Source organism: Rhipicephalus microplus, chromosome 1, assembly GCF_043290135.1.
Source record: "Rhipicephalus microplus isolate Deutch F79 chromosome 1, USDA_Rmic, whole genome shotgun sequence".
Lineage (NCBI taxonomy): Eukaryota > Metazoa > Arthropoda > Arachnida > Ixodida > Ixodidae > Rhipicephalus > Rhipicephalus microplus.
Genome location: NC_134700.1, coordinates 33201230 through 33228299, shown reverse-complemented (window position 1 = coordinate 33228299; position 27070 = coordinate 33201230). Strand labels below are relative to the sequence as shown.

The window sequence follows — 27070 nt, the reverse complement described above, 5'->3', positions numbered from 1 at the left end:
AGAGCATGCAAAGAGGCAAAGCTGCTGGTGAGGATCAGGTAACATCAGATCTGCTGAAAGATGGAGGACAGATTGTGTTTGAAAAACTAGCCACCCTGTTTACGAGGTGTCTCCTGACGGGAAGAATACCAGAGTCTTGGAAGAACGCTAACATCATCTTAATACATAAGAAAGGAGATGACAAGGACTTGAAGAATTACAGGCCGATCAGCTTGCTCTCTGTAGTATACAAGCTATTTACAAAGGTAATTGCTAACAGAGTAAAGAAAACATTAGAATTCAATCAACCAAAGGAACAAGCAGGATTTCGAACAGGCTACTCAACAATTGACCACATTCATACTATCAATCAGGTAATAGAGAAATGCTCAGAGTATAACCAGCCACTCTACATAGCCTTCATAGATTACGAGAAGGCGTTTGATTCAGTAGAAATATCAGCCGTCGTGCAAACACTGCGGAATCAGGGCGTAGATAAAGTATATATAGACATTCTGGAAGAAATCTACAGGGGATCAACTGCTACCATAGTGCTTCATAAAGAAAGCAACAGAATACCAATCAAGAAGGGTGTAAGGCAGGGGGACACAATTTCCCCAATGCTATTTACCGCGTGCTTACAGGAGGTTTTCAGAAGCCTAGAATGGGAACAGTTAGGGATAAGAGTCAATGGAGAATACCTTAGTAACCTGCGCTTCGCCGATGACATTGCATTGCTGAGTAACTCAGGGGACGACTTGCAACTCATGATTACGGAGTTAGAGAAGGAGAGCAGAAAGGTAAGTCTTAAAATTAATCTGCAGAAAACGAAAGTAATGTACAACAACCTCGGCAAGGAGCAGCGCTTCGAGATAGATAATAGTGTACTTGAAGTTGTAAAAGACTATGTCTACTTAGGGCAGGTAATAACCGCAGAGCCGAACCACGAGATAGAAGTAACTAGAAGAATAAGAATGGGGTGGAGCACATTCGGCAAGCACTCTCAAATTATGACAGGTAGATTGCCACTATCCCTCAAGAGGAAGGTATATAACAGCTGTATCTTGCCGGTACTTAGCTACGGAGCAGAAACCTGGAGACTTACAAAGAGGGTTCAGCTCAAATTGAGGACGACGCAGCGAGCAATGGAAAGAAAAATGGGTAGGTGTAACCTTAAGAGACAAGAAGAGAGCAGAGTGGATTAGGGAACAAACGGGGGTTAAGGATATCATAGCTGAAATCAAGAAGAAGAAATGGACATGGGCAGGGCATGTAGCGCGTAGACAGGATAACCGCTGGTCATTAAGGGTAACTGACTGGATTCCCAGAGAAGGGAAGCGGGTTAGGGGGAGACAGAAGATTAGGTGGGCAGATGAGATTAAGAAGTTTGCGGGTATAAATTGGCAGCAGCAAGCACAGGACCGGGTTAACTGGCGGAACATGGGAGAGGCCTTTGTCCTGCAGTGGACGTAGTCAGGCTGATGATGATGATGATGATGACCACGGTTATAATTTGACTTAACCACTGTGAACGAAATTGTGGTCGCTCTTGACACGATCATGTGGGGCCACGACATAACTGACAGAATTCCAGGAGTGCACTCATGCTCAGCACTCAACCAGTTGAACTGAGCTTGCTTTTCACAATTGCTGCAGACAAAATCCCAGCAGATGCAATCATACATAGCAAAGAACGGCATGACTTTAAAGGCACATGCGCAGCCAGTGCACGTGGATTGAATTTAATTCTGTGTCATCATGCACACATGCTGGTGTGTTGTCATGTGAAGTAATTCCGGCATCATATAAACTACTCCGTAACGACAGGACTTCCAGAGGTGGTGGCGTAGCGATAGCCATTAAAACATCAAGTTTTATGTTCTTGATAAAATTCCCGAACACGAAAGCTTATGGTGTAAATTATTTTATTCTGGCCAGATGATATTACTTGCTGGCGTATACCGCCCACCCAATGCTGCGCCCCACTATCTGGAAGCTGTTTATGACTATCTTTCGCATCACAAAAACTCAAGGTCAAACATAATAATAACAGGGTATTTTAATCTGCCGGGGATAAACTGGACTGACATGTGTGACGACAGCAGAGATGCCAGAAGTGTGGAATCGCTGCTTTTCACTGCGTTCAGTTTTTCGCTGAACCAACTAGTGACCGAACATAGGAGAATTGGGCCGTCGTCCTCTCTTCTCGACCTGATTTTCGTTGAAAATACGCTTCAAAATAGCACAGTTAGCGTAGAAGAAGGTATTTCAGATCATAAATTGCTTGTCCTGACTTGCCCTATCACAGTTATTCGCTCATCTACCAAACGACCATGCCTTTACGTAAAAGATTATGCGCGCGCAGGCGATGACAAAATATCAGATATATTAGAACGCAACTTTGACGAATTTAGCGCCCTGAACAGTGTTTCCAAATTGTGGACGCGTTTTAAAGAAATAATATATCTTTGCGAAAACAACTTCATCCCCCAAAGAAAGAAACGGGTCAACAAAGATTACCCATGGCTAACACGCGAGATAATTCAGTTGAAACGAAAACTGAAACGGCGACATCGCACAAAGGGAGATAAAAACGAAATCGTTGGTATCGTTGGCACTATGCGTGATAAAGTACGTGAAGCAAAATCACGATTTTACGGTGTAACTTTGCCAAGTTTTATGAAGGATGACCCTAAAAAATTTTGGCGCCACTTGTCAGAAGATAGACCAATCATTGTGCAAGTCAAAACTGGGAATAGAACATTGACTGAACCTAAAGACATTGCGAATCCGCTTAACAACTATTTCCAGTCAGTTTTCACAACCACTGATTCACAAGAGCCACTGGCGGCCTATCCTGTTGAGCAGCCTATGGAAAAATTATTTGTAAGTAAATAAGGAATATTACACTTTTTGAATAACCTTGACCTAAGGAAGTCAACTGGTCCCGACTCTATCTCTAATGCATTCTTGAAGCGATATGCTGCCTGGATTTCAAAATACATGAATTTACTTATAATATTTAAACTGTCTTTGGATACCTCGAGTATTTCTGATGACTGGCGTAGGGCAAAAATAATTCCAGTACTAAACTCTGGCTCTAAATTTGAACCAAGCAACTACAGACCTGTATCATTAACAAGCACGTGTTGTAAGGTGATGGAACACATAATTTTTAAATCTATTATCAGTCATCTAGAAAGAAATAACCTTATTTATAACCAACAATATGGATTCAGGTCTGGGTTGTCAACACTAACACAGCTGGCCAAAATAACTGATGACCTCGCCAACGCTGTTAATACCAACAGTCAAGTTAATGCCATATTCTTAGACTTTTCAAAGGCGTTTGACTTGGTCCCACATGAAGATTTATTCACAAAACTACAGGCTTTTGGTATTGATGACACCTTAATCTCGTGGATTTCCAGCTTCTTAATGAATAGAACACAACGTGTAGCCGTAAACACAGATATGTCCGATAGCCTCCATGTGTACTCGGGAGTACCGCAGGGTTCAGTCCTTGCGCATCTACTATTTCTTATTTATATCAATGATATCCAATTTTGTATCTAGTCAACAATCCAGATGCGGCTTTTCATGGATGATTGTGCCGTGTATACAGTTGTAAGACATTAAGAGGACCAAATCGGCTTGAATAGCTCTCTAAAAAATATTTGCGCTTGGTGCCAGAAATGGGGCATGAAACTGAACGCATCTAAAACCAAATGTCTCACATTCACTAATAAGAATCCACTTAATTTTTCGTACACTTTAGAAAATATTCAACTCCCTAAAAGTGATCAGGTGAAAAACCTTGGTGTCACGCTTTCAGCAAACTTAAGTTTGGAACCTCATATCGACACTGTCTGCAAAAAAAGTGGTAGGGAAGCTATCCTTTCTTAGAAGAAGGTTGTGAAATGCCCCGGCCCAAGTCAAATTAAATGTATACAAGACTCTTATTTGCCCTGCCTTAGAATATGCTGACATAATATGGAGTCCCCACTAACAACACCTAATGGACAAAATCGAACGCGGTCAGAAAATAGCTGCACGGTTTATCTACTCTAATTATTTACGGCATTCAAGCATCACTGACCTAATTAATAGAGAGAATCTTCAGCCACTTTCCAAACGAAGAATAATTTCTAGGTTAAAGTTCCTATACTTACTCTATCACGGTAATTTAAGATACCGCGCAATCTGTACTTACAGGACACTCACTAAGGACAAACCATAATAAGGTCATCTTTCAACCTGCTAGCCGTGTCAATACACATAAGTATTCTTTATTCCCAATGGCCATTAGTTTTTGAATTAGGCTGCCAGTCAATGCTGTGAATTGTTCGCTGGAATCTTTTGTCAACTGTCTAGAAGAGATTGATTTTTCTAAAAATGTATACATGTGAATCGTGAAGTATCCTATGTGTATCAATACTTACTTTCTTTTCTTTTTGTGGAGCATTATTATGTCTCATGTTACCTCTATGTATCCGCTCCAGCATGGGCCCGATTAGGGCCTGCAGTATGTACAAATAAAACAAATAAATAAACAAAATGGAATTACTGTTTTCTGCAACAAGGGCATGCAAAACCTTGGTAGCGGCGACAGAATTATTAGCCGAGAGCCCACGGCTATTGCAGTGGTAGAGGGGATAAAGATGTAAAAAATTCTAAACGCGTTTTGGCGTTCCTGCCCAACAAATCTAGTAACGTTCTTCCTGTCAGTCTGGGTACTTTGGCTGTACTTTGGAATAATGTTTTCAGTTGGCCCTAAGCTAAGCTTCAACCTGCGCTTTCCCAGCAGCCGGCTGCACCGTCCCGTTTGTTCAGGTGTGCCCAAAGAGAGCTACGCGAGTTCTTTTGACAAAAATGGATTTTGCTAGTTGTTTTAATGAGAGGAGGAGGAGGATACAACTTTATTTGAAAAAAAAAAAATTCAATGTAAACGTGATTGGGCCCCTAGACATCCGGGCTGTCAGCCCTCTGGCTGACATCTCTAGGCAGGCCCGGTGCACCAGCCACAACTGGTCATCCGCACCAGTGACCCTAAGAGCGGCCTCCCACGAGGAAAGGGAAGAGTTAGGAATAGGGTCTATCACCACGGGCTTTGGGCAGCTCCATAAGTGATGAGAAATATGTAGAGATACCAGTATGTTTGCCCTGCTTTGAGACTCGCACCTTTTACTGTTGTTGGGAAACCCTACCCTTGGGTGTTCAGCCACTCCAAGCCTGTGCAAAACCGCACAACGCCGATGTTTACTGACCACCTCCCTCACTGTTTTTTTTTTTTCGACTTCTTTTTTCGTGCAAAAAAGAAAAAGGGGCAAATAATTCAGCGCGATACCGCCCCTCTTCCCGCTGGGGAAATCTTCCAGATTCAGAATCTTTGAACTCTGCTGGTATTAATTGGCATCGACCTGACAAACTCCTCATTTTTGAAACAATAATTTGGCATGAGTTGATACGGTTGTGTATTTCAAAACTGCATGGGGAATTAAGTCTTATGGCGTCAAATCAGGAACAAACGATGTAAGAGACTCGTGATGCTCTTTGGCACTGCCTCCTTCCCTATTGTACAAGCGGTGAAGCTAGTGAAGCTAGCAAAAGTAAGCTATAGTGCAGATTGGGCATGTTTGTTATAATTACAGTATGCATGTACTTATTAGTGCAATATAGATGAGCCAATTTCCAAACTTAGAGTAAAAAGTTTCAATGTCGCGTGGCGCTTTCAGTCCTTAAAGTCTTTGACAGGTCCTGGAAAGTCCTTGAATATACTTCACTTTTTGCTTTAGAAACCTATACGAATCATGAATAACGCTATTGTGCAATTTAGCTTGGTGTTTGTAAAATGCAGCATTGAACAAATGTTACTTCCCAAATACTGTGAAACAGAGTTGCATCTGATCTGAACGTTCTGTATGACTACTCTAAACTCGCTCAAAAAGGCCTTTCTGACTGCTCCAAGTCTTCTACAAAGGCATTTGCCTGCTGCCAAACTGATGTACCCTGTTCCACCTCTTTTCACCAACACTAATTTGCCCATATCCGATGTGCAGGTTCTTCGTGCCATCACAAAAATGGTGGAAGACTGGGTTAAGAGCAAGTCACCATTTGCAGTAAACCAGTCACCAACACTGCGGGAAAAGTCGATTCTCCTCGTGAAGATGATGCAGTTCATGGAGAAGCGGTTCCCTGATGAGCTCGAGCTGAATGGCCAGTTCCTGGAGCTGGTGAACCACGTGTACCGAGATGAGACCCTCAAGGGCACTGAGCTCACATCCAAGCTAGAGCCAGCTTTTATGGCCGGCCTTCGATGTGTCCAGCCAACAATTCGAGCAAAGTTTTTTGAGGTGAGGCTGTATAAATGTGGTGTATTTCACGTGTTTTCTATTGCATATTATCTGTGGAAGTGAGCCGTTCTAAATTATCTGCAGACGAAGCATTTCACCAAATATTAAGGGGAAGACACGGGTCTTAGAAAGCCAAAAATCGCAAAAAAATCTACTTTTTGAAGCTGGCGTTTTTGGAATCTGTACCTATTTTTGCACCTATCTGAGAAGTTTCTCGCATTATTATTTCTGGCACAAAATCAATTTATAACATCCCTGTGAGATCAATGAGATCGCAAATTGACGCTAGTATCGTGCTTTTTCCTTGTCAAACTGTTGCCGTTACACACGAGCTAACGTGTTCATCTTGGTCTCGTTTCGAAGGGTCGTTCTTCATCTTCAATTTCCCACCATCGCTGGCTCACCTTGCTCATTGGTTCTTTAGCAAAAACGCGTCATCGAGAAGCACTAGCACGCGATTCAATTGGCTGCTTGGGGCACGTGACCAAATTTAGGCATCCGATTGGCCAAGGGGTGCTTTGGGCGTTTGCTTCACCATCGTGACGCGCACGGACATGTGCCATTTTGTCATAGTGCTACTGACTGCTTGCGGCAGTAAAGAAGTTCTGTACTACAGTAATTTGTGAAGCGGGTTTGGCGGTGGTTCGTTCGCTGTGAACTTCAGAAAGATCCCCGCTATGGCTCAGGACAACGAGGATAACGAACTCGACGTGGTCAACGGCGGTCGCAGAGTCACCGGTGTAGGCCTAACTCACGTACGAGCCCGTTGGTGGACGGCAAGTAAAAAGCAGAAGTGAAGCTACCAGAGATATCAATCTTTGTAGTGACGGAACGGAAGTGCAGTCTTATCGCTAAACCCACCGATGTTGTGGTTCCCCCCGCCTGACGAAAGGACCTTGAACTGCTCGACGGGTCGTCAGAGTGGAGTACGCCGCGCGTCGACCGACAACAGAAAGTCAATCCGTTCGCAGTGAACATGCTCGTGGCTCTCGCAACGGAGGCTACTGGCAACGAGAGACTGCTTTTAACGACGTGTTGGCAACGTTGTCGCGATCTCCGCTCGAAAATGCGGCAGTCTTACTTGAAAAGGAAACTAACACCTCGGCACTCGTGTAGCCTCGAAATCGATGAGCGAGGGAGCAACTTTGGTTCGCGACACTTACGGGTAACTTATTCTGGACAAGCCGGAAAACATCGCCGCGTTATTCGACGGATCGTGGATGATGCACGCACATTTGTCGCACATCGCCGTCAGTACAGTCATCGAACTGATAAGTGGCCTTGCGGCAGACAAGCACACGGCGACAACTTGCTACAAGACTAGAAGAAACGACACGCTCGTACAACCAATCAGTCCCATTACATTCCTGGTGCATATTAACCGACTAAAAGCATGTGTGCCATGATATTTTTCGCTTGAAACGGCGAAATAAAGTTTTAACAGCATTATTCTTGAAGCACAGATTTTGACCACTTTCTTGTGCTTGTTCGGTAAAAGTGGACCTAGGACAGCTATAGCTGTAATTGTTTTTGCACAATGTAGCTAAATGTGCACAAAAGACTAATGCTGGGAGCCTTTTTTTAAAGGGCAGATTCATTTTTTATTTTAAAATAAAAATTTCTGTATTTGGTTACTTGCAATGAACTTTACTGTACTGTAATTCGAGAAGTACTCGTTCACTTTTCGATCAACTTGCAGCGTTGCACTCCTTGGACTTTCTAGCATTCATATATATGTCGATGGCTATGTAATTCTAAGTACATACATTTTTACAGTTAAAATTGTTAGAATTCTTTGTTTTCTTTATTTTCTCAAAATGGCAATTTCGTACACCCTGCATGAAAATTACTGCAATATATCGGAAACTATTACAGATAGCAGAATATCTTTTTTGCAGCCTGAAGCTATATGTTTGGAGCACACAACATAGAAAGCAGATTTCGATTTCTCTTGATGCAAGTTTTTAAAAACAAGTCTTGTGTGGTACCACACATTGGCCACATTCAGAGCTGTGAAGTTTAGTGTACTGTAAAGTAAGAAACAATGACCCAAATAAAAAAGTGCTTCCTATGTTGTATGTCATACTTTCTACTGTCGATCCCTATGTCATTTATAAATTATGGACAAGTGGTTATTTTTCTACTGTGGTAAGAACAATAGAAATTGTTATCTTTAATTATTTAATTAACTAATGAAGCAACAGAAAAGATAACTATATTTTTAGAATCAGGAGAACAAACTAAGTAAGCATGCTAACTTTTGTCACATTTGGTTAAAAAAATAAATGAGAGAGCCTAAGAGCCATGTCCCCCCTTAAGGGGGCACATGGCTAGCATATCCTGAAATATCTTGAAGAATGATGAAAAAGTGATTGTATGAACATTGAATTTGCAATTTTTGTAGCCTCATATCTGTTTGATTCCTAATTATCCTGACTAAAAGCCATATAGAAGGGCTTTAATAAAAAATCTGCTGTGCCTACCGAGGGGGTGAAAGTGATTGTGGAGAGTGTGCTCAACAATTGGACAACCGGGCGGTGCCATACCTGCCTACTTTCTCGAATTTTCTGGAAGACTTCAAATTTTACCTAATCTTTTGATTTTGTGCTCGAATCTCCCCAAAAAATGGCTGCCACAGCACAGGCTTTCCTTGTTGTTTTTTTTTAAATCCTGCGCTTACGTCAGTCTTTCTTGCTGCGACAGCTGCGGAGCTGCACAAGAGCACTTTTCACTATGCTTCCTGTTTATTGTAACAGCACCATAGAGTACCGCTAAGTGTATTTATGCAACACTGTGTTTGAGGCACTGTAGTAACGCGCATCAAGGCGAAGATCGTCTTTGTTTTCTTCTACGAACCACGGAAACCTCTGCCACACTGTAGTATCTCCTAGTGGGGGCCCACATACGCTGCTCTCAGAGCGAACGGACACAGCTGACGCAGGCAGACCACACCAAACAATGCACATTTATTTAAGGGGGCACATGGCTTTGGGATCGCGAAAAATGGCAAAAAAATTGATTTTTTGAAACTCAAGTTTTCAGTTTCTGGAACCCTTTTTCTATCTGCTTCCAGAATATCTACACTGAAAACCGCACAGAAGTGCTTCGGAAAATTCGTTTCACCCACCTAAGTAGCAAAACTTTTTCTGGAAATGGCGAGAAAACGGCGATTTTCAAAAAATTATACCTTCGCGATGCTTTGGCCGGGAGCCGGCTTCTTGGGCTCATCGGAAAGAGCATTTCTCTGTGTTTAACTTTCCCGCCTCAGCTGGCTCCTCCCTTTAACAACAAGCGAGCAAAAAGAAAATGTTTGAAGGTCGTTTTGAGGCCCTTGATTGGCCGTGGCCGCCATGTTGCCTCAACTCGCCTCGCCATTGGCCCGATGCTCGCTCCGGAAGATCGTCGTCTGCTGCTTGTGCGTCGCGAGGACATGGCTCTCGAAAATCGCCACTTCGTGACGTGTTCACAGCTTGATAATCACTTAAGATATAACTACGCTTTAGTTACAAGCAGTAAGCGGATGCGCGATAAGCTTACCACGAGCGGGAGCGCAGTCTACGAGCGCCGCGCGTCATCGGAGTCGTCTTTAGCCCTAACTCCGCCAACAGCGAGACTGCGGGCAGGAACGACGTGCTAGCGCATTCGTGGCGACGTGCTTCTTCGCAAGCAACGAAGCTGTGTGCAGCGGCACGATCTGATTACTACGAGTGGCCACACCGGATGCACGATCAGATTACTACTAGCGGCGCGCAGCGGTCTACAAGTGTGGCGCGTCATCGGAGTCGGCTTTAGGCCTAACTTCCGCTGACAGCGAGACTGCGGGCAGGAACGACGCGCAAGCGCACTCTTGGTGACGTGCTTCTTGGCAAAGAATGTACCACATCACTAGCTAGCTCCTCTGAATCTCGTATGGGCATTTGCTCGTCACCCCCCCCCCCCCCCCCCCTCACTGCCAAGGATCGCTCGGAACAGCGGCTAGCAGTTCCGCCCGTCGTCATTCGAAAATGCGATGTCAAGTGCAGTGCGTGCCGATTTTTTGTCTTCGTAGTTACACATTTCGCGCATCGTCATCGAACGCCGCCGGCTGTCCACACGGCCGGGCACCCCACGGTCATATGGAGTGCTGTCAGTAAGCTTTTGTGATGCGATTCAGACGTGCTTGGAGCCGTGCTTGGTATCGCCAGGAACGTCTACGAATGTTCCGAGGTTAATGAATTGCTGTAGATTAGAGTTTCCGCGACCGGCTGTCTGATGATGATACGTTTCACGGCTAGAGAGGCGAAAGAGCATGTGTGAATCAGGGGCACGAATTTTTATATGCCCGTTTCGTGTCATTAATTATACTGCTAGAAATTCCCGTGCCATCAGTCTTCCGCCCATAACTTTGTTATTTAGAAAGAAGGCATAGGCTGTCATGGTGTGATCCATTTTTCTGATGCAATAAACTTCTCTCCAAATAAAAAAAAGTTCAGTGAATATTTGTAATGAAGTACTTAATTTTGCTAATTACAACTTCAGCACAAAAAAGTATGTTTAATAATTTCAGTATATGGTTTTATTCAATTACAATCTTTTCTGTCATACCTATCACACCACTCCTTCATACAAAGAACTTGGTTTGAAATCCATACTTGTTCTTTGTAAAACATGAAAAGGAAATTATGGGGGGGGGGGGGGGGAAAAGGGCAACTAAGGCACACTGGTCAGAGACCAGATAACCTGAAAAGTCAAATATCACAAGACAAACCTAAGATCACAATCTTTAGGTGTTTTAGAGACGTAAAAAGAAGTTGAAACTTTAAACGAAGTTTTCTCAATACTGTTTTTTTGGCATTATACTCAGCTCGTGGAGCAGATATCTGGGAAACCACTGTACGGATTTTGATTCCGTTTATTTTGTAATGCACCTTGAACTGTGCTTCAAGGGGCTGCGATCTTAGTTTTTCATTTTACTCCTTAAAGAATTTTTCATAGAGTTTCTTGTTTGTAGTGCAAGTGTGCTCATAGCAATGTCGCTGGAAAAAACGTTAACTACAAGTTTTAGTGTTGCAAATATATTATTTTGAGAACGCAGCCCCCTTCAACATACATTTGGCTGTGGATACAGCAATTACCAACCATTTTTGTCATTTTATAAATCCTCCAACCCCTTCACGAGGTTCAATTGAAAAATAATATGTCTCTCATTAGGTATTTGTGCTATCGCCTCGAAATTTTTGTGGATGCACAGTGAGGCCATTCTTAGTGTCTGTGGCAATTTTCGTCATCATCCGACCAGAAACAAGAAAGTTCATTCTCAAAGGCACGTCCCCCCTTAACTACTTGTACCACGACAATATCGTCAGCAGAATCAAATACATCACTAGTGATCTACATTCTGAACATCTCTACACAATATTCCAATACACTCAGTCAACATAACAACAAGCACAAGGTAATGTGAAGGTGTCGTCCCCGATGTTCACTCATCCTTAGGGACCTATGTGGTATGACCTGCGGCCACCGTACCCCGCAGGACCCCGTCAGAAAATTACCATCTGCGCTAACCACCACACGCCAAAAAGAGCAGCTCTTGCCTTATGGCACCGCCAGCCAGCCCCGCCGCCAAGCGTCACTCTCAGGGCTACCGCGCTAACCATGATGATAATAATAGTGATAAAAGGTTGTGAGCACAATGCCACCTACCGCTTGATAGTTGCGAACCCTAAATGCGGCCTATGCGCAAGACACGCGTGTGCCCCAAGGTGCAAGCAACTTTACAGTGTTGTTATCACCCCCACAATGCACAAATAGTGAAACTGTCTCGCACTAAAGACAGAGGCCCACTGTATGCATTTGTCAGTATGTCACAAGAGGGACAGAGGGGGATTTAAAGGGTCGGACATGTGGCGTGGAAAAACAGGGTTGTGTCGTAAACGGGGCTGCCAATCATCTAGTTGTAGTGTACACTTGTCCCGCAGGAGTACAGCCACTAGCATGGGTTTGATCTTGGCAAGCAACAGGGCCACTTTCACCATCACCACACGTGACTAACGCTGCTGCACATGCGGGTTAGGACAGCCAAGGCACCGAGAACTTCATTGCTTCGGCAACACCGAAAACGCAGTGCAGTGTCCGTTGCAAAGGCGACGAAAAAGCAAACAATGCTTATCCACGCCACGGGCGAGAAGTACAACACAAAGGGTGCCACAAGCACGTCTCCAGGGGCAAAAGGGTTCACAATGACTCGCCGCTGAGGGAAATGGGTCCTCGCGACTATGCTGCATGCTCTTACAATCAGTGACCACGGGGCCCGATCGCTCGAGCGAGGGCAAACTCCGCTCGCATTGGTTTCGAGAGGTGTGGGTCAGCGTAGCACGACCATGCGCGAACACGCCATACCGCTCGTCAACCTAGTGTTCTGAAAGGACAACGAAACGTACACGTTCCCTGTGGGCGGAAGGCACTGTTGGTGAGTCCGAGCGAGCTCCAAACAAAGGGAGCTGACAGATGAGAAAGAAAAAGTGTGCTCGCGCTTCGTTGTCTAGAAAGTTTGACTGGCTCTCAACCTGAAACATCCCGGGGGACTCTAGCGTAGCGCCACAGTTGACATCTGGTTGCGGGAGAGACGTTTACTCTCTCTTTCCCAGCACCGGCAGACCGCAGAGGAAGGGAGAGTCATGTTAGGACATGGGAATGGTGGCAGGCTAGTCTCGATTCCCACAGAGTGTAGCATTGAGTCTGACTAGTGGGAGCTCGTCTAGGGTTGACATGGCGATATAAATAGATGTTGAAGAGCAGCTTCAACATCGGTTAGGACAAGCAAAGGGCTCTGTCATACAGTGCAAGCGAATCGCGGTGGCTTTCAATTCATGAATATTTTGAACTAAGTGAAGTTTTCAAATTTTAAATAATATGTATGCCCTAAGTTTTTATGCTCTACAACTTTCTAATATAAACTGGTCTCAAGTCAATAACTAACAAGTTAGTTATATAATTTTTGTTAACTAGATGTACCGGTATTATTTTAGGCGGGGCTAAGAATTTCTGCCTTAAAGGGCCACTCAGCTGGTTTGACAATTTTGAGCTGACAAGTGCAGTGCGAAGATTAGGCGTTCGTTTACCCGTGGTCGTTGCATCGAGCAGACGACTGCTGTGGAACGCTCCTACGCGTTCACACACTCATTGTGCTCATCTATTCTACCGTGTCTAAGCCAGCGTTTCCAAACCATCCCGCAGAAACAGGCAGAAAACCACAAAATAACGCTGGTCAACAAAGCAACGCCGCTCGCGGGCTTAGGGGTTGGACTTGTTTGGGCACGTCATGCGCACATGACCTCTTGGTCGGATGCCTGAGATGGTAGTGAAGAGATTTTGCTTGCGAGGACTACGCGGAAGAGCGGCAAGGGTTTCGAGCTCGCCTCCTCTCAACCTCGTTTCGCGCCGCTTCGAAAAGCCTGTTTTCTCCACTCGTGATGAACAGATTAAAAAAATTTTTGTGGCAAAATGTTTCTCATCGGACACCCAACAACTTCCACTGTCTAACTAAAATTTGGTATGGGGCCTGGTGAGTGGACCTTTAACGTAAAGCTCTTGTACGAAAATGACAGCCTTACTCTCATATTAAGAGGAGTGCATCTGCATCCCAGTCAAAAAAAATCAATGGGTCCAATTGGACAAATACCAATTGCTACGAATTGGTTCTCGACCAATTGGAATTTCGCCACCAGTTGGGAGCGTACCAATTATATCCAATTGGTAGACCAGTTTACGTCCAATTGGTGAACCATTTGGACAGTGCCGGTGGCCAATTGGTTTTCCAATTATATTTAACTGGACGTAACCGAATCTTAATTGGTGCCCAGCTTTCTTTTCACTGCAACCAGTTAAAGCTAACTGGTGTCCAATTGGTCAACCAATTCTAGATAACTGGTGTCCACCTATTCAACCAGTCAATGTAAATTGGCGTCCAAATGGTTATCCAGTTAAAGCCAACTGGTTATCCAATAGAAGCTGATTGGCGCCCAATTGGTTAACCAGTTGAACACGTATGGTGATCCAGTTAAAGCCAACTGGTGCTCAACTGTTTAGCCAGTTGAACACATATGGTCATCCAATTAAAGATACTGGAGTGCAATTGGTCAACCAGTCAATGACAATTGGTGTCCAAATGGTTAACCAGTTGAAAACATGTGGTGATCCAGTTCATGCCAACTGGTGCCAACAGGTCATCCAATTGAAGCTGATTGGTGCGCCATTGGTCAGCCAGTCAAACACATAATGATCCAGTTAAAGCCAACCGGTTAACCAGCTCACGTGAATTGGTGTCCAACTGGTTAACCAGTTGAAAACGTATGGTCCCCCAGTTAGAGTGAACTGGCACCCAACAGGTCATCCAATAGAAGCTGACTGGTGCCCAAATGGTTAACCAGTTGAAAACATGTGGTGATCCAGTTCAAGCCAACTGGTGCCAACAGGTCATCCAATTGAAGCTGATTGGTGCGCCATTGGTCAGCCAGTTGAATGTACATGGTCATCCAGTTAGAGCTGGCTGGTGTGCAACTGGTCAACCATTTGAAGTGAACTTCTAGCTTGGTCTAGCTTGAACCTAACATTCTTCCATTACAAATTGGTGTTTGGCTGAAATACATGGGCAAAGAGCACACCAAATTGTTAAAGCAAAAATGTTCATCCTGACCAAAATGATCCGGTATGCTTGGTCGTGAGTGATGTGTATTGCACATGCATAAAATAAAAACCATAAAATGAAGGTACTTGATTTACAATAATTTATTACTTGTACAAGTATTGCAAAAGTTGACTGGAAAATGACTAGACCAAATTTGCAGGCACGGCTTACTCTTGACCTTGGAATTTGCTGGCCTTATTCACAGCTTTCCTGTGGCTTAAGGTTGTCCTTCTCCCTGAAAGTGTTGAAAAATACACAAGTGCATGAAAGTTACAAGTTCACATCGCTAATGTTACATATACACATGATGCAACGACATTGTGGTGCTTGAACCACACTACGACTTCAAGGCATGAGAGCTGGCCCTTTGCAACATTTTCAATGGTAGCCTGCTGCAGAACTATCCTTAGAAATGGACCTGTCAGAATATTAGGGATAGGTAATGACATTGCTTATTGCTGTAGGCAGAGTGTGTATCATATTTACGCAAATCTAGGCCAATAGTCTTTCTCAAACTCAAATACTGTCGGGTTGGTTTATATTTGAGTACTTAAAAAATTGTTACAGTTGAGTGATAGCAGTAATTGTTTCCACCAGCATAATAACCATGGATTGATCATGCCATCAAGGCTCATAAGCTTGTTGATTCAAGGTGCACCCCGCAACTCTAGGTGTGGCCAGTAGCATGCTGTACTGTGCAAAATATTTCACATTTTCATTTGGACGCACCGGCTGGCCATCGATTAAGACTTAAGCACATGTGGCGATGGCTGCAAATGTGATAGCAGCCACTGACAAACATGAGAGTGCAACGGATTGCCGACAGCCCTATTGCACTAGGCATTTTCGACTACCTGTTTAGCAGCATGTAAGGCACAGCGCCATTTAAACTTACTGCATACTGCTAATATGCAACAACCCAAATGCGTTGGTGCCATGGTGGAATAGCTAAAACCGCCTTAACTGCACAAAAAAGCATAGCCGCCACATTGGCCCAAAATGATGCACGCAACACCCGCTTATTGTCAGAAGTGAACGCTTACGCACAAGAAAATGTTACTGCACAGACACTGACATAGTAAACAAGCACGGAAAGGGGTCCCAGTGCAGTAATATTGTGACCATACATAGCAGGCTACACATTGTAGCAGGCGCCGGGTTTCAAGAGAACAGCACTGTTCAGCAGAGAATCATTGTACACACAAACACACACAGGAGAAAGCTGGACGAGTTGTCTGCTTTGCTGCCATATCAAACTATTTTGCAATCTCCTTTATGGCTCTATATATATATCTGGGTTCTACTGTATGTGTTTTGAGTTTTTTGCATACTGTAAACGTTTTCCTGCTGGGTCTACATTTGAGGTAACATTTTCTTTTCTTTTTTCTGGCTTCAAACCTTAGGGGGTCAGCCTAGAATTTGGGCCTGCTCAGATGTGAGTAAAGTGCTAACTTGATGTGCTAGGAGCTCAAGACTAGTTTTTACCACATGATCTCACACATACTTCACAGGTGTGAGTAAATGCACTGGCATGGCATTTAATCAGTATGATGCTTTGAACACTTTTTTTTACAAGGCTGCATGTCATTTAAAACTACATACAAGAACCTTCCTGAAATTCATCAAAACACATTTACAACTGCATCTCACCGTTTTGCCATCCTCTCAAGGTCTGCCAGCTTCTCCACCACAAAATGGTTTAGCTGCTTGAGTGCAGCAGGCACAAGGTTTTCAGGAATACCTTGGCGCTGCAGTCGCCGTCTGTAACAATCTAAAACAAAAGGTTCACAGGGCATCACTAACTGGCAAGAAGAAACAGTTCTTAAACAAAAATGGAGTCTATAAGAATATGGTCTGAGGCAGAATGAACAAAGACAGTCTACACCAAAATATCTTAAAAAGCATGGACACTTACCCCGCATCACTTCCACTTTCCAAGGCGTCAGTGGAGTTTTTGCAGGCCGATCCGGAAATCGTGGACACCGCTTTCCTGCAAGACACAAATGAACAGTGGTTAACTATAATACTGCTACTTCTAGTTCACAGCGCTAAAAAAAATTATGGCAGCTTCGCATTAGTGGTGCCAAGCCTGAAGAAACAGCGGAGCGGGGCAGCCTTCCTTGTTGCTCCTTTTAATTTCTCGGTTTCTTTCTTGCTCTTTCTTCCCTTCCTTTCTCTCTCTACTGATTACTTCCTCTATCTATGTCTCTCACTCTCTTCCTGTTTCTCTTTGTCTTGCTCTCTGCTTTTCTATCTCTTTCTCCGAGTCTAGTCTTTCGATCATTTTATGCCTTTACTCCTCTTAGTTCTCTTTCTTCCTCTCCCATGTTTGACATGCTCCACTCCGTCAAGCAGTTTTCATTTAACACTTGCACCTGCTGAACTTGCATTGGGGATTGGCCAATTCCTGTGGCACATACCCACCTAGGAATTTCTTTGCCTTGAACAGAATAAGGCTAGCCTAAAGAGCTTTGTCGTTATAAAAAAAAAAATCTATAGAACAGCAACATACCTTGCAAAGAGCGGTTTTTCAGCTGCTCCTTTGGCCAAATTCCAAGAAGCAGGTCTTTCACAAAAAGAGAATCCTTTTGATGGCCCTGGATGTGACTCCACGCACAAGAATTTATTCGAAGGCCACTGCCAATGTCCACCTGCATCAGAGGAATGTATTGCAAAAAAAAAATCATAACAACCATCTGAAAAAGCAGCATTTACAGTTAAGCAAGCACAAAAAAAATTTCACCTACAACGACAACTGTATGCAAAACTAAAAATTCCTGAAGCTGCCCTTTAGATATGCACATTACCGTGGCATTCTCTTTTCTTGGGCAATCATCTGGTGGCGGTGTTGTCTCCCTTGGAATCACATCCATGTCAATATCTATGAGCTCCATCCTTGAGTGCTCCGGTTTGCTCTTAATTGAGCACGCAGCTCTACTGTTGCCTGCACCATCAACATGAAGCGAGGCTCACTACAAACAGCAGAACTCAAGTCACTTTAAGAAGACAGCATTGTCAGCAATCAACATTCAAAACATATGAGTTTCAATATCAAGGCTCTCACCCAAAATATAGCTACATCAAAGAAATTGTACCAAATGCAAGTATTGTATTAACTTGAGTTTTTTTCTTTTTTTTTTTTTTTTGTAACTAACAATTTGAGAATGCACCTCATATTAGATGTGAAACCAGGCTACACATAAAACAGCAATTTTATTATTTTGTTTCAAAGCACCTTCAAAGAGCATTCTAAGATTCTGGAAAATATTGAGGTCGTACACATTGAAAAATGTTACGAGGAAATAATTTCATTATAAGCCATGGATGTGCGACTAGGCTGCACTGCAAGTATAAAGAAAAACACAGAAGAGTGACAACAGATTAAGTGGGAAGGAATATTATGCTAAGTGTACACTTAAATAAGCCTTCTACTTATATGAAAGGATCCTTGAAATTTCCGGTAGTCTTTGTTTCAATATTAAAAAAGTTCATGCTCTATATGCATGTAAGCCTTAAACAGAAGCAGGGAGAATATATATGTGCGTAGTATCACAACCATAAAACATGTGCTCATTAACTGTCTTTGCATAAGACTACTGTATATACTGTATAACTGAGCTCTAGATGTTTGCGTATATGCATTTGTGTAAGGAGAGGTCAAATACGCAATATATACATATATATATACACGCAAATCCTGGTTCCTTTTTTTTTTTTATTTCGGGGAGGGGGGATCTGACTGCTATGGTGAAGATAATGAATTAATGATTATTGCATGAACACAGATGATCAAAAATAATTATTTTATTTGACCTACATAATAGTTGAATGCACTTATGGAAGGGCGCCGCTATGAAGACTACTACAAAGAACGCAGTTTTACAGACTGAGCGCAAGCATCAACTAGCCTTATTATTCACTACGCATGAAAATAAGACCACTTGACGGTTGCACTCGTTCTGTTAAACTCTGTCCTGTGTTCTTTGTAGTCTGTTCTTTGTAGTCTATGCTTGTTTCTGGTGTATCACTGACTGATCAATAAATTCTCTTGCTGTCACAGCCTGAATTTAATTTATGAAATTACCTGCCACAAACATGTAGTATCACCTAGTTTGCGGGAACGAGTCCAGAGGTGGCTTCTCTGGGTTCTCCACACAGTGTGGAACAATGTCTTCATTCTAGCGCCTGCGCAATTTTTCAACTCCACTTAATACGAACAATTTTATAGTCCCATTCGAGTTCGAATTAACGAGCTTTTACTGTATTCTGAAAACATAAAGGCAGCTGGGAAGGACTCAACAAGTTTGCCACGTGCCGTACGCTGGAAGCTTCGCAGACAATAGCGTCAAAAGTTGGAGGAGAGGGGTCTATGATCTGGATCAGTGCATACATTTTAAGGAATATTATCGAGTTGTGCTGTACCGCATGAAGAATAGAAAGAAAGGCGATCCCTTAGATATCCATCTCACTTAGCAACAAGTTTTAGGCATATTAATTGCATTTGCAAGAGCGCAAAAGACAGTTGAGTATATATAGTAATTTTTATACACTAGCTTCATTAGGCCTATTTATAAATAACGGAAGTTGCAAGACTATATTTGAACTACGCTCATTTCAAGACAAAATTATGTTTCATTAATCAAATTATACCTGCCGACCGACCGCACGCACCGGATAGCATCAACGATAGGCATATGCGCACCGCGGAACACAAAAATGCACTTAATGTTGAACTTGACAAGGCAAAATAAATGTGTGCCAGGGTCGCAAACGAAGAGCTTACCTCCCAAAGCTAGGATCCGAGCCCGGTAGTAATCAGAGGTCCCGTCCGGATCGGTCCACTTTACAGAATAGAAGAACTTGGACTTGAAGTCCTTCGCGTGCTCTGGTTTGAAGTTTTCGATGTCGCCAACATCCACAATCGCAAGTTTCCGATCGTCTTCGTAACGTACTTTAGCGTGCGTGATCATTCTGCAGTACACTGTGCCGTTAGTGCACGAAAAAAACACAAAGAGGATACGCAGCCGAATGATCACTTCGCAGGATCGCACGCAAATCTGCGGCCAGCGGTCAGACTGCCGTTGCACGTGCTGAATGTAAACGTACGCGCGAGCCGCGAGCTCGTACTTCAAGCCGACTGGCAGATACAGGTTTCCACGTAAACACATCGTGCTACATAGACGCATATGACTTCAATATTAATATGTCCATTTTATTTAGGTTTTATGAGTATATATTGGTTTACCAGATGTACAGATATTACAGTAATAAATGAAATATTGAAATACGAAACTGGACATCTTTTGTGACGCTGACCAGTCAGGATGTGCCATGGTTGCCGTTGTGCTGAAGTGGTGTTCGGTTGTGCGCTCAACAACAATCTGAGGAGCATCCACACGTGCACCAACAAATCGTCTAATGCGGTCATAATGTATCAACTTCCAAAGAGAAAGAAGAGAGGCCCATATAAACGATATATCAACCATGGATCGGACTTTGTGCTACCGAGAAGTACTGAGAGGGGTTGCCAACAGCGTGTAAGTTTACCTTTGTTTTTGTTCTAACGCCTTCAATTGGCGCTGGTGTTCAAGACTCACACGAGACTGCATGTCTTGGTTCGCATAACACGCCTAGCGTATTAACAACAGTTTGTGTGGGCGAACAACCTGCGTTTGTCCGCACATGTAGTTGCCGAGGGTGAACGTAAATATTGACGGCAGATATCGCTCGCTTGGCGGTACCGAACCACGCTGTAAATTACTGTTTAGTGAACAACTGGTAGTGAGCAAACTGGTATTGCTGCGACATTTGAGTACAAATAAAGCGGCTGTGAATGGCAGCCGCTATTTGAGCGGGTCATTGTAACCGATTTTAACATTGACTTAAAATTTTTTTTAACAAATCTCTAATAGGGCATTGAAAGCAGTTGTAGCAGTTCAGTACATTGCATCTGTTAGAACATTTAAAGCGGACTTTTCTGTCTGAATTCACGGCTTACGTAAAATGGTAACAATGTTCGCAGGAGTTTTGCGAATATCTTGCCTACAGGTTAGTTATATTTTACATTAATGCGTAATTAATCGATTTTGCGTGCCTTGGGTTTGTTATTAGCAAAATTGTGATGTCACTTGTCATTGCTGAGTCAGTCATTGAGTTAAGTTTTTGTCTAAGTAAACCCAATATTATTATTAGCATTGGGTTTAAATGCAACAAACCCAATGAGAACTGATGCTGTCATTCTCAAAAACAAACAAAAACCTTTCTCTATTACGATACATTAGATAGGAGCTTACACAGTAAAGCTTCGACTTAAGGCGTGCACATATGTCTAAGATACTTCTTCGCATTCAGGAGGTGCCTATGGACACATCCTCGTCTGATGATGAAGCAGCAGGACAAGCTTCAGTCTCGACAGATATAAATGGCATACTTCGAACTGATACGTTGAGTAGTGAGGATGAACAGGTGAGGTAGTATGTTCGAGACGTTAAGTGCATTTTTATTAATAAGCTGTTTTCTTGCAGGAAACTTCAAGCGATGCTTGTAGCACAGCAGCCTCCAGGGTGACATCTGCTCCGGTCAGTCCCACTACTCCAGAACTGCAAGCAACCAATGATAGGCCACAGCATGCCAACCCGATGGTTTCCCATGACACATTGCTAAATGATGAAGAGGTATGCACACATATCTATATTTATGTGGGTATTTTTTTGTATAACAGAAGTGGTTGTTCGGAGTATTTAGTAATATGCGGTGACATCGCAGAGGCATGACAGCACTTGTGCCTGTTGTGTCTCCATATGTGGTGTCATTGCAGATTTTGCACTAAAAATCGAACATGGCTTTGTCACACGTCGAGGTGGTGCCGATCTCTGACGAGTTCCCTTTTCTCTTGGTTTCATCGTTTTTGTGTTTTCTCTGCTCTATTTGTTTTGCAGCTGTCCATGTCTGATGAGGATGGTTCAGAGCAACATGATCCTGGAGAGCTGCCTTCAGAAGATGACATGGTAGGTCCATCGGAAGTTGCAAAAATTACACAAACATGGCTGATGTCATTAACTGCTGGGGGATCACTTAGCTTGTTTAGGCATTGGAAATGCAGAATTTATGAACGGTAAGAGCTCACTGAAAACGAAGACACAATGAAGGCTCACACACACACAGCGCTATGTTTGTGAAAGCAGTGCAGGGAGGGGGATGACAAGGGGGCAAGAACATGTGCCCCTTTATCATTGTGCATCATGACCTTGAGCACCTTCTTGTTTTTCTTCAAATGCGTGGCTTACTGTCAGTGTAATCACAAGTGCACGGAGGGAGGGGGGTACATGGCGGCATCCCGCGGCGGCCACGGTAACTATATGCAGCAAATCAGCCAACCGTCATGGACGTGGGTATGTGGCACAGAAATTGGGATATATGGCATCATTTGTCGAGAAAAGAGGGATCGATTTCTAGCTGACTTGGATAATTAATTGTGAAGTCTCAGTCGAGTGCTGCCATTTTGAACAATTATTTCTTTTCTCCTTTCAGCAGCAAATGCCTAACAGTCCCACGGGGCCGAGTCATGGTGGCAAGTCGCAGTTTGGAGAGTTATTTACTGATGTTATCACTGAAAGAGTGGTTTTGTCCAGAGGTGACATTCTCCTCATGGTGCTGAAGCACGCTGTGAAAAATAATTTGTCATTCACTGGGCTGACCAGCATGTTGGACCTTATTAACAGAATTTTCGAACATCCAATATTGCCTGATTCACGGTACCAGCTCTCCAAACTTTTGAGCAAAACTGGCACAACCATGACATATTATTGTTTTTGCCCCAAATGCTTCACACATATAGAAAATGCTGAAACAAATGCCTCTTTTCAGTGCATACAGTGTGGGCACAGAACGAGTGTTTCCAGTCTATCTGATATGCCTTTTTTTGTGACTCTTGATGTGGAATCACAGTTGCAAAGATTGTTGAAAGACTGTGCACTCCTTGACCTAACAAAGCCACTTCACCATGATGGCTCACTGGGTGATCTATGTGATGGTGAAATGTACCACAAATTCGCAGCTTCAACACAGCAGTGTGGGCCCAGAATCACCTTCACCCTAAATGCCGATGGCACACCGCTGTTCAAATCAAGTGGCACGTCCATTTGGCCTATTCAGTTAATTGTTAATGAGATCCCAGCTGAACAGAGAATGTCAAAACTCGTCCTTGCGGCATTGTGGTTTTGGAAGGAGAAACCAAATATGGAGCTTTTTCAGAACACATTTGTAAAGGAAATGAGCCACCTCAGTGAAAATGGCTTTGTGTTGGAGCGGAAGGGTCAACTGCAGACATACAAAGCTTATTGCATTTGTTGTGCAGTTGACTCTGTTGCCAGGGCACCTATGCAAGGTGTCACACAATTTAATGGTTATTTCGGATGTAACTGGTGTCTGCAGAAAGGTGAACGAGCTGGTGGTTCTACTAAGTACCCTGTTCAACCATTGAACCCCACTGAGCGCACTGAAAGCCAGATGGTCGAAGATATGATGACTGCAGTTAGGGAAGGTGTGACTGTTAATGGTGTTAAAACAGCATCTCCGTTGATCGGCCTGCCCTATTTTAATATCGTATCAGGCTTTGTCCCTGACTACATGCACTGTATTTTACTCGGTGTAGCACGGCAGTTTTTAGACTTGTGGTTTGAGTCATCAGGTTATGCCTACTCCCTCAGTCGCAAGCAAAACATGGTCGATGAGAGGCTTTTGGCTATCAGGCCACCGAGAGACGTGAAAAGATTGCCGCGAGCAACAAAAGAGCGGAGATGGTGGAAAGCTAAAGAGCTGGAGAATTGGATACTATATTACAGCATCCCAGTGCTCCATGGTATTCTGGAGAGAAGATACCTTGAGCATTGGGCATGCTTGGTGGAAGCTTTACATATTATGCTGCAGCGCAGTATCGAAACTGCTGAAGTTAACAGAGCAGAGAAACTCTTGTTAGAGTTTCATGTGCGCTCAGAAATGCTTTTTGGAAAAGCTTTCATGACATATAACATGCACCAGCTGACACATATTGTCAAGAGTATCCACGACTGGGGACCCCTGTGGGCACATTCCGCATTTCCATTTGAATCGGGAAATGGGAGCCTCAAAGAGGCCATCAAAGCTGCAAATGGAATTCCACACCAGCTGTGTAGAGTTCTGCAGATTGAAAACACTGTAATGGAGCTGCAGGATCTGACTGCCAGCCCTAGCGTGGTGCTGTATTGCAATTCTTTTGATGCCAAGGTCACTCACAAAAGCAAAAGCAGCAGTGATGGCACCCGTTTTTTTGGAAGTGGTTCTTGTATTCCACCAGCCTGTTCATCACCTGAGCAAGAAATTCTGCCACCCTCTGTAAAGTACAGAAGAATGATGGTAAACGGTTCAATCCTGACAGACTGCTTGTACGCGTCAAAGAAAAAGACTAATACTTCAGTTGTTCAACTCTTGGATGGATCATTTGCCATTATTGAAAAGATCATTTCAAGTGGTGATAACACATGCATATGTGTCTGGAAACTTCGGTGCCGACCAGTAAAGTATGACTTGGTGACCGTTAACCATGTGCACAAAGTGTTATTCAAACAGTCTCCTACAGTAATTATTCAGCCTCTAGAAATAAGAAGTGTTAGTGTATTAATCAATGTGGAAAATGTTTCATATGTATGTGCACCTCCCAGCACTCTTTCTCTGTAGTCTTCTTCGACAATTCTATGTTCCCTAATTCATCATCATCATCATCATCATTGATTGATATTTGGGGTTCAACGTCCCAAAACCACCATATGATTATGAGACGCCGTAGTGGAGGGCTCCGGAAATTTCGACCACCTGGGGTTCTTGAACGTGCACCCAAATCTGAGCACACGGGCCTACAGCATTTTCGCCTCCATCGAAAATGCAGCCGCCGCAGCCGGGATTTGATCCCGCGACCTGCGGGTCAGCAGCTGAGTACCTTAGTCACTAGACCACCGCGGCGGGGCATCATCATCATTCTCAGCCTGTGTTAGTCCACTGCAGGTTGAAGGCCTCTCCCAATGATCTCCAGTTTACCATATCCTGTGCGAGCTAATTCCATTTTATTCCTGGGAACCTCCGAATTATGTCGCTCTGTCTAACTCCCTGCCTTCCCCAACTGTGTTGACCATCGCTTGGTAACCATTCTGTTGCTCTTATTGTTCACCAGTTGTCTGGTGAACACTTTTCTCTTTAATGATAGTGGCAGATTTCCTGACATTATTTGAGAGTGCCTGACGAATGTGCTCCAGCCCATTACAAGACCAGCCCAGGTCCATTTTTTTCGCTTGATGTCAGCTAGGACATCTGCAACTCCTGTCTGTTCTCTTAGCCATGCTACCATCCTCCGGTCTCTCATTGTTATTCCTACCATTCTACGTTTCATTGCACGCTGCGTGGTCCTCAGCTTTCGCTCTAGCTGTTTCATTATTCTCCATGGTTTATCACCATACATCCGAATTGGCAGTATGCCATGGTTGTATACTTTTCTCTTTAATGATAGTGGCAGATTTCCTGACATTATTTGAGAGTGCCTGACGAATGTGCTCCAGCCCATTCTTATTCTTCAGTGAATTTCTTTTTTGTGGTTAGGTTCTCCCATGAGTAGTTGTCCTAGGTATACATATTCTTGTGTACTCTCGAATGTATCGTTTTCGATCGTAAATTCTTTCTGTTTTGCCAGGCCATTCAAAATTAAGCAAGCTATTTTAGGTGTTTTAGCCCTTTTTGAGTAAGCCATAGGTGTAATCACTAAGAGATTATGGGGCACTGCTTTCTCCATTTGCTCATTTTCCTTGGAAGAGTGCTAGTGATAGTGCAAAACAACTGGTGCATTTGTTTGCATAAGCAGGTACAGTGGCTGCTCATTGTACTCTTGATACATATATAATGAAAGCCATGCTTCTGTGGCATCATTATGTGAAATAATAGCACTACAAGCTGGGTTTGTGCACATGAGCAGCATTGCAGCTCTAGTGACACTGGTGTGAGTGACCGTACATTGAAACTTGGTGCGAACACGACATCTCGCAGGACGAGGACACAGTATGAGCGCCGCCTAACAATTGAACTTTATTGAAACTAAATTAAACGTAGGAAAAACTAAGATCATGCATGCTCAGAAACTGCAGGTCACGTAAAGGAAATTGCTAACCAGCAAATTTTACGGAAATCCATTGACCTCTTAAAATTGTCTGAGTTGCCTAAATGCAAGCACGTCATGGCCAGTGTGCAGTGGGTATTCGGCACTCAGTTTTGTCAGAGTGGCATATGTCATTCAAGTTGCTATACCTTGTGAAATTTTATGTGCACTGTTAATTTGTAATTTAATTTCAGATGCAACTATGTGCAAATTTTGTGCATTTGTGTATTATTTTTTACATATGTACATATATTTCATGCATATTATTATTTTTGTGTTTTGTTTGAGTGTTCTTATGCCTGGACTTGTTGTATTTTTGCCCATTTTAATAAACATATTGTGGTGGAATGCCACGAGCTTTTCTCGGAAATGCGTGGTTGTCTTCTGTTGTACAAACAGCACCAAGGTTATACTGCTGTGATTTCATTAATTTCAAAAGCACTACTGTGCAGAAAGAGGTTGCATAGTCTATCCATTAAGATATATCAAGACCTATAATTAGGCAAGAAATGCTGCCATTTTTGGGCATGAAGCACTTGGAACGATGAAGGACAACAGTATTATTATAGGACAATTTGTTGTCATTCGGCAGCATTCACTTACTGCGTTATGTGCTTGAGGATACAAGCTGACTTCATTAATTTGTTCTTCCTTTCAATTTTCAATAAAATGTTACGTATTCTATATTTTGGCCACTATTCGGCGTCATTAGAATCAAAGATGAAATTTCACTATTCACACACCACTAGCTGTGAGTGATTCACAGGCTATATCAGCCCAGACATTGGAAATCTTAACACAACAGTGTGAATGAGCTCATGTCGCGAAATATCCAGATGGCAGCAAAAAATAAAAATCGTGGGTGAAGCCAGAATCAAACCCTGGAATTCTGCA

The 27070-nt window shown here is 43.2% G+C and overlaps 3 protein-coding genes across 11 annotated transcripts in view; 2 read left to right on the top strand and 1 right to left on the bottom strand.

Annotated features, from left to right (window-relative positions):
- The window catches only part of Nipped-A (Transcription-associated protein Nipped-A), a 991444-nt gene that overhangs the window by 609884 nt on the left and 354490 nt on the right, over window positions 1–27070 (top strand). For all 7 annotated transcript variants that reach the window (XM_075869412.1, XM_075869408.1, XM_075869400.1 and 4 more), the window contains one exon: window positions 6039–6332. In XM_075869412.1, coding sequence (XP_075725527.1) covers window positions 6039–6332 — 294 coding nt within the window. The remainder of the gene's footprint in view (window positions 1–6038; window positions 6333–27070) is intronic.
- Window positions 15078–18141, bottom strand: LOC142767549 (BEN domain-containing protein 5-like). The gene is made up of 5 exons (XM_075869463.1): window positions 17808–18141; window positions 17513–17651; window positions 16916–16990; window positions 16651–16771; window positions 15078–15235 (listed from the first exon to the last, which is right to left on the bottom strand). The coding sequence occupies exons 1-5, from the start codon at window positions 17892–17894 to the stop codon at window positions 15196–15198; spliced, it is 462 nt and encodes a 153-aa protein (XP_075725578.1). The 5' UTR covers window positions 17895–18141; the 3' UTR covers window positions 15078–15195.
- LOC119166813 (uncharacterized) lies at window positions 18306–26546 on the top strand. 3 transcript variants are annotated; one of them, XM_037418179.2, is made up of 5 exons: window positions 18323–20537; window positions 21352–21465; window positions 21525–21674; window positions 21939–22007; window positions 22534–26546. In XM_037418179.2, the coding sequence occupies exons 1-5, from the start codon at window positions 20325–20327 to the stop codon at window positions 24712–24714; spliced, it is 2727 nt and encodes a 908-aa protein (XP_037274076.1). In that variant the 5' UTR covers window positions 18323–20324; the 3' UTR covers window positions 24715–26546. The 3 variants fall into 3 exon arrangements, with proteins under 3 accessions (XP_037274077.1, XP_037274076.1, XP_037274075.1); XM_037418178.2 differs by having other exon boundaries at window positions 22531–26546; XM_037418180.2 differs by having other exon boundaries at window positions 18306–20537; window positions 21939–22661.

Excerpts from the sequence above, each read along its gene's own strand:
- LOC142767549 (XM_075869463.1), bottom strand. The coding sequence starts at position 17,894 with ATGGAGCTCATAGATATTGACATGGATGTGATTCCAAGGGAGACAACA. Across the intron at positions 17,652-17,807 it reads CAAGAAAAGAGAATGCCACG|GTGGACATTGGCAGTGGCCT; the intron begins GTAATGTGCATA and ends CCTCTGATGCAG. Across the intron at positions 16,991-17,512 it reads GAAAAACCGCTCTTTGCAAG|GAAAGCGGTGTCCACGATTT; the intron begins GTATGTTGCTGT and ends TGTGTCTTGCAG.
- LOC119166813 (XM_037418178.2), top strand. The coding sequence starts at position 20,325 with ATGTGCCATGGTTGCCGTTGTGCTGAAGTGGTGTTCGGTTGTGCGCTC. Across the intron at positions 20,538-21,351 it reads AGAGGGGTTGCCAACAGCGT|GAGGTGCCTATGGACACATC; the intron begins GTAAGTTTACCT and ends CTTCGCATTCAG. Across the intron at positions 21,466-21,524 it reads TGAGTAGTGAGGATGAACAG|GAAACTTCAAGCGATGCTTG; the intron begins GTGAGGTAGTAT and ends GTTTTCTTGCAG.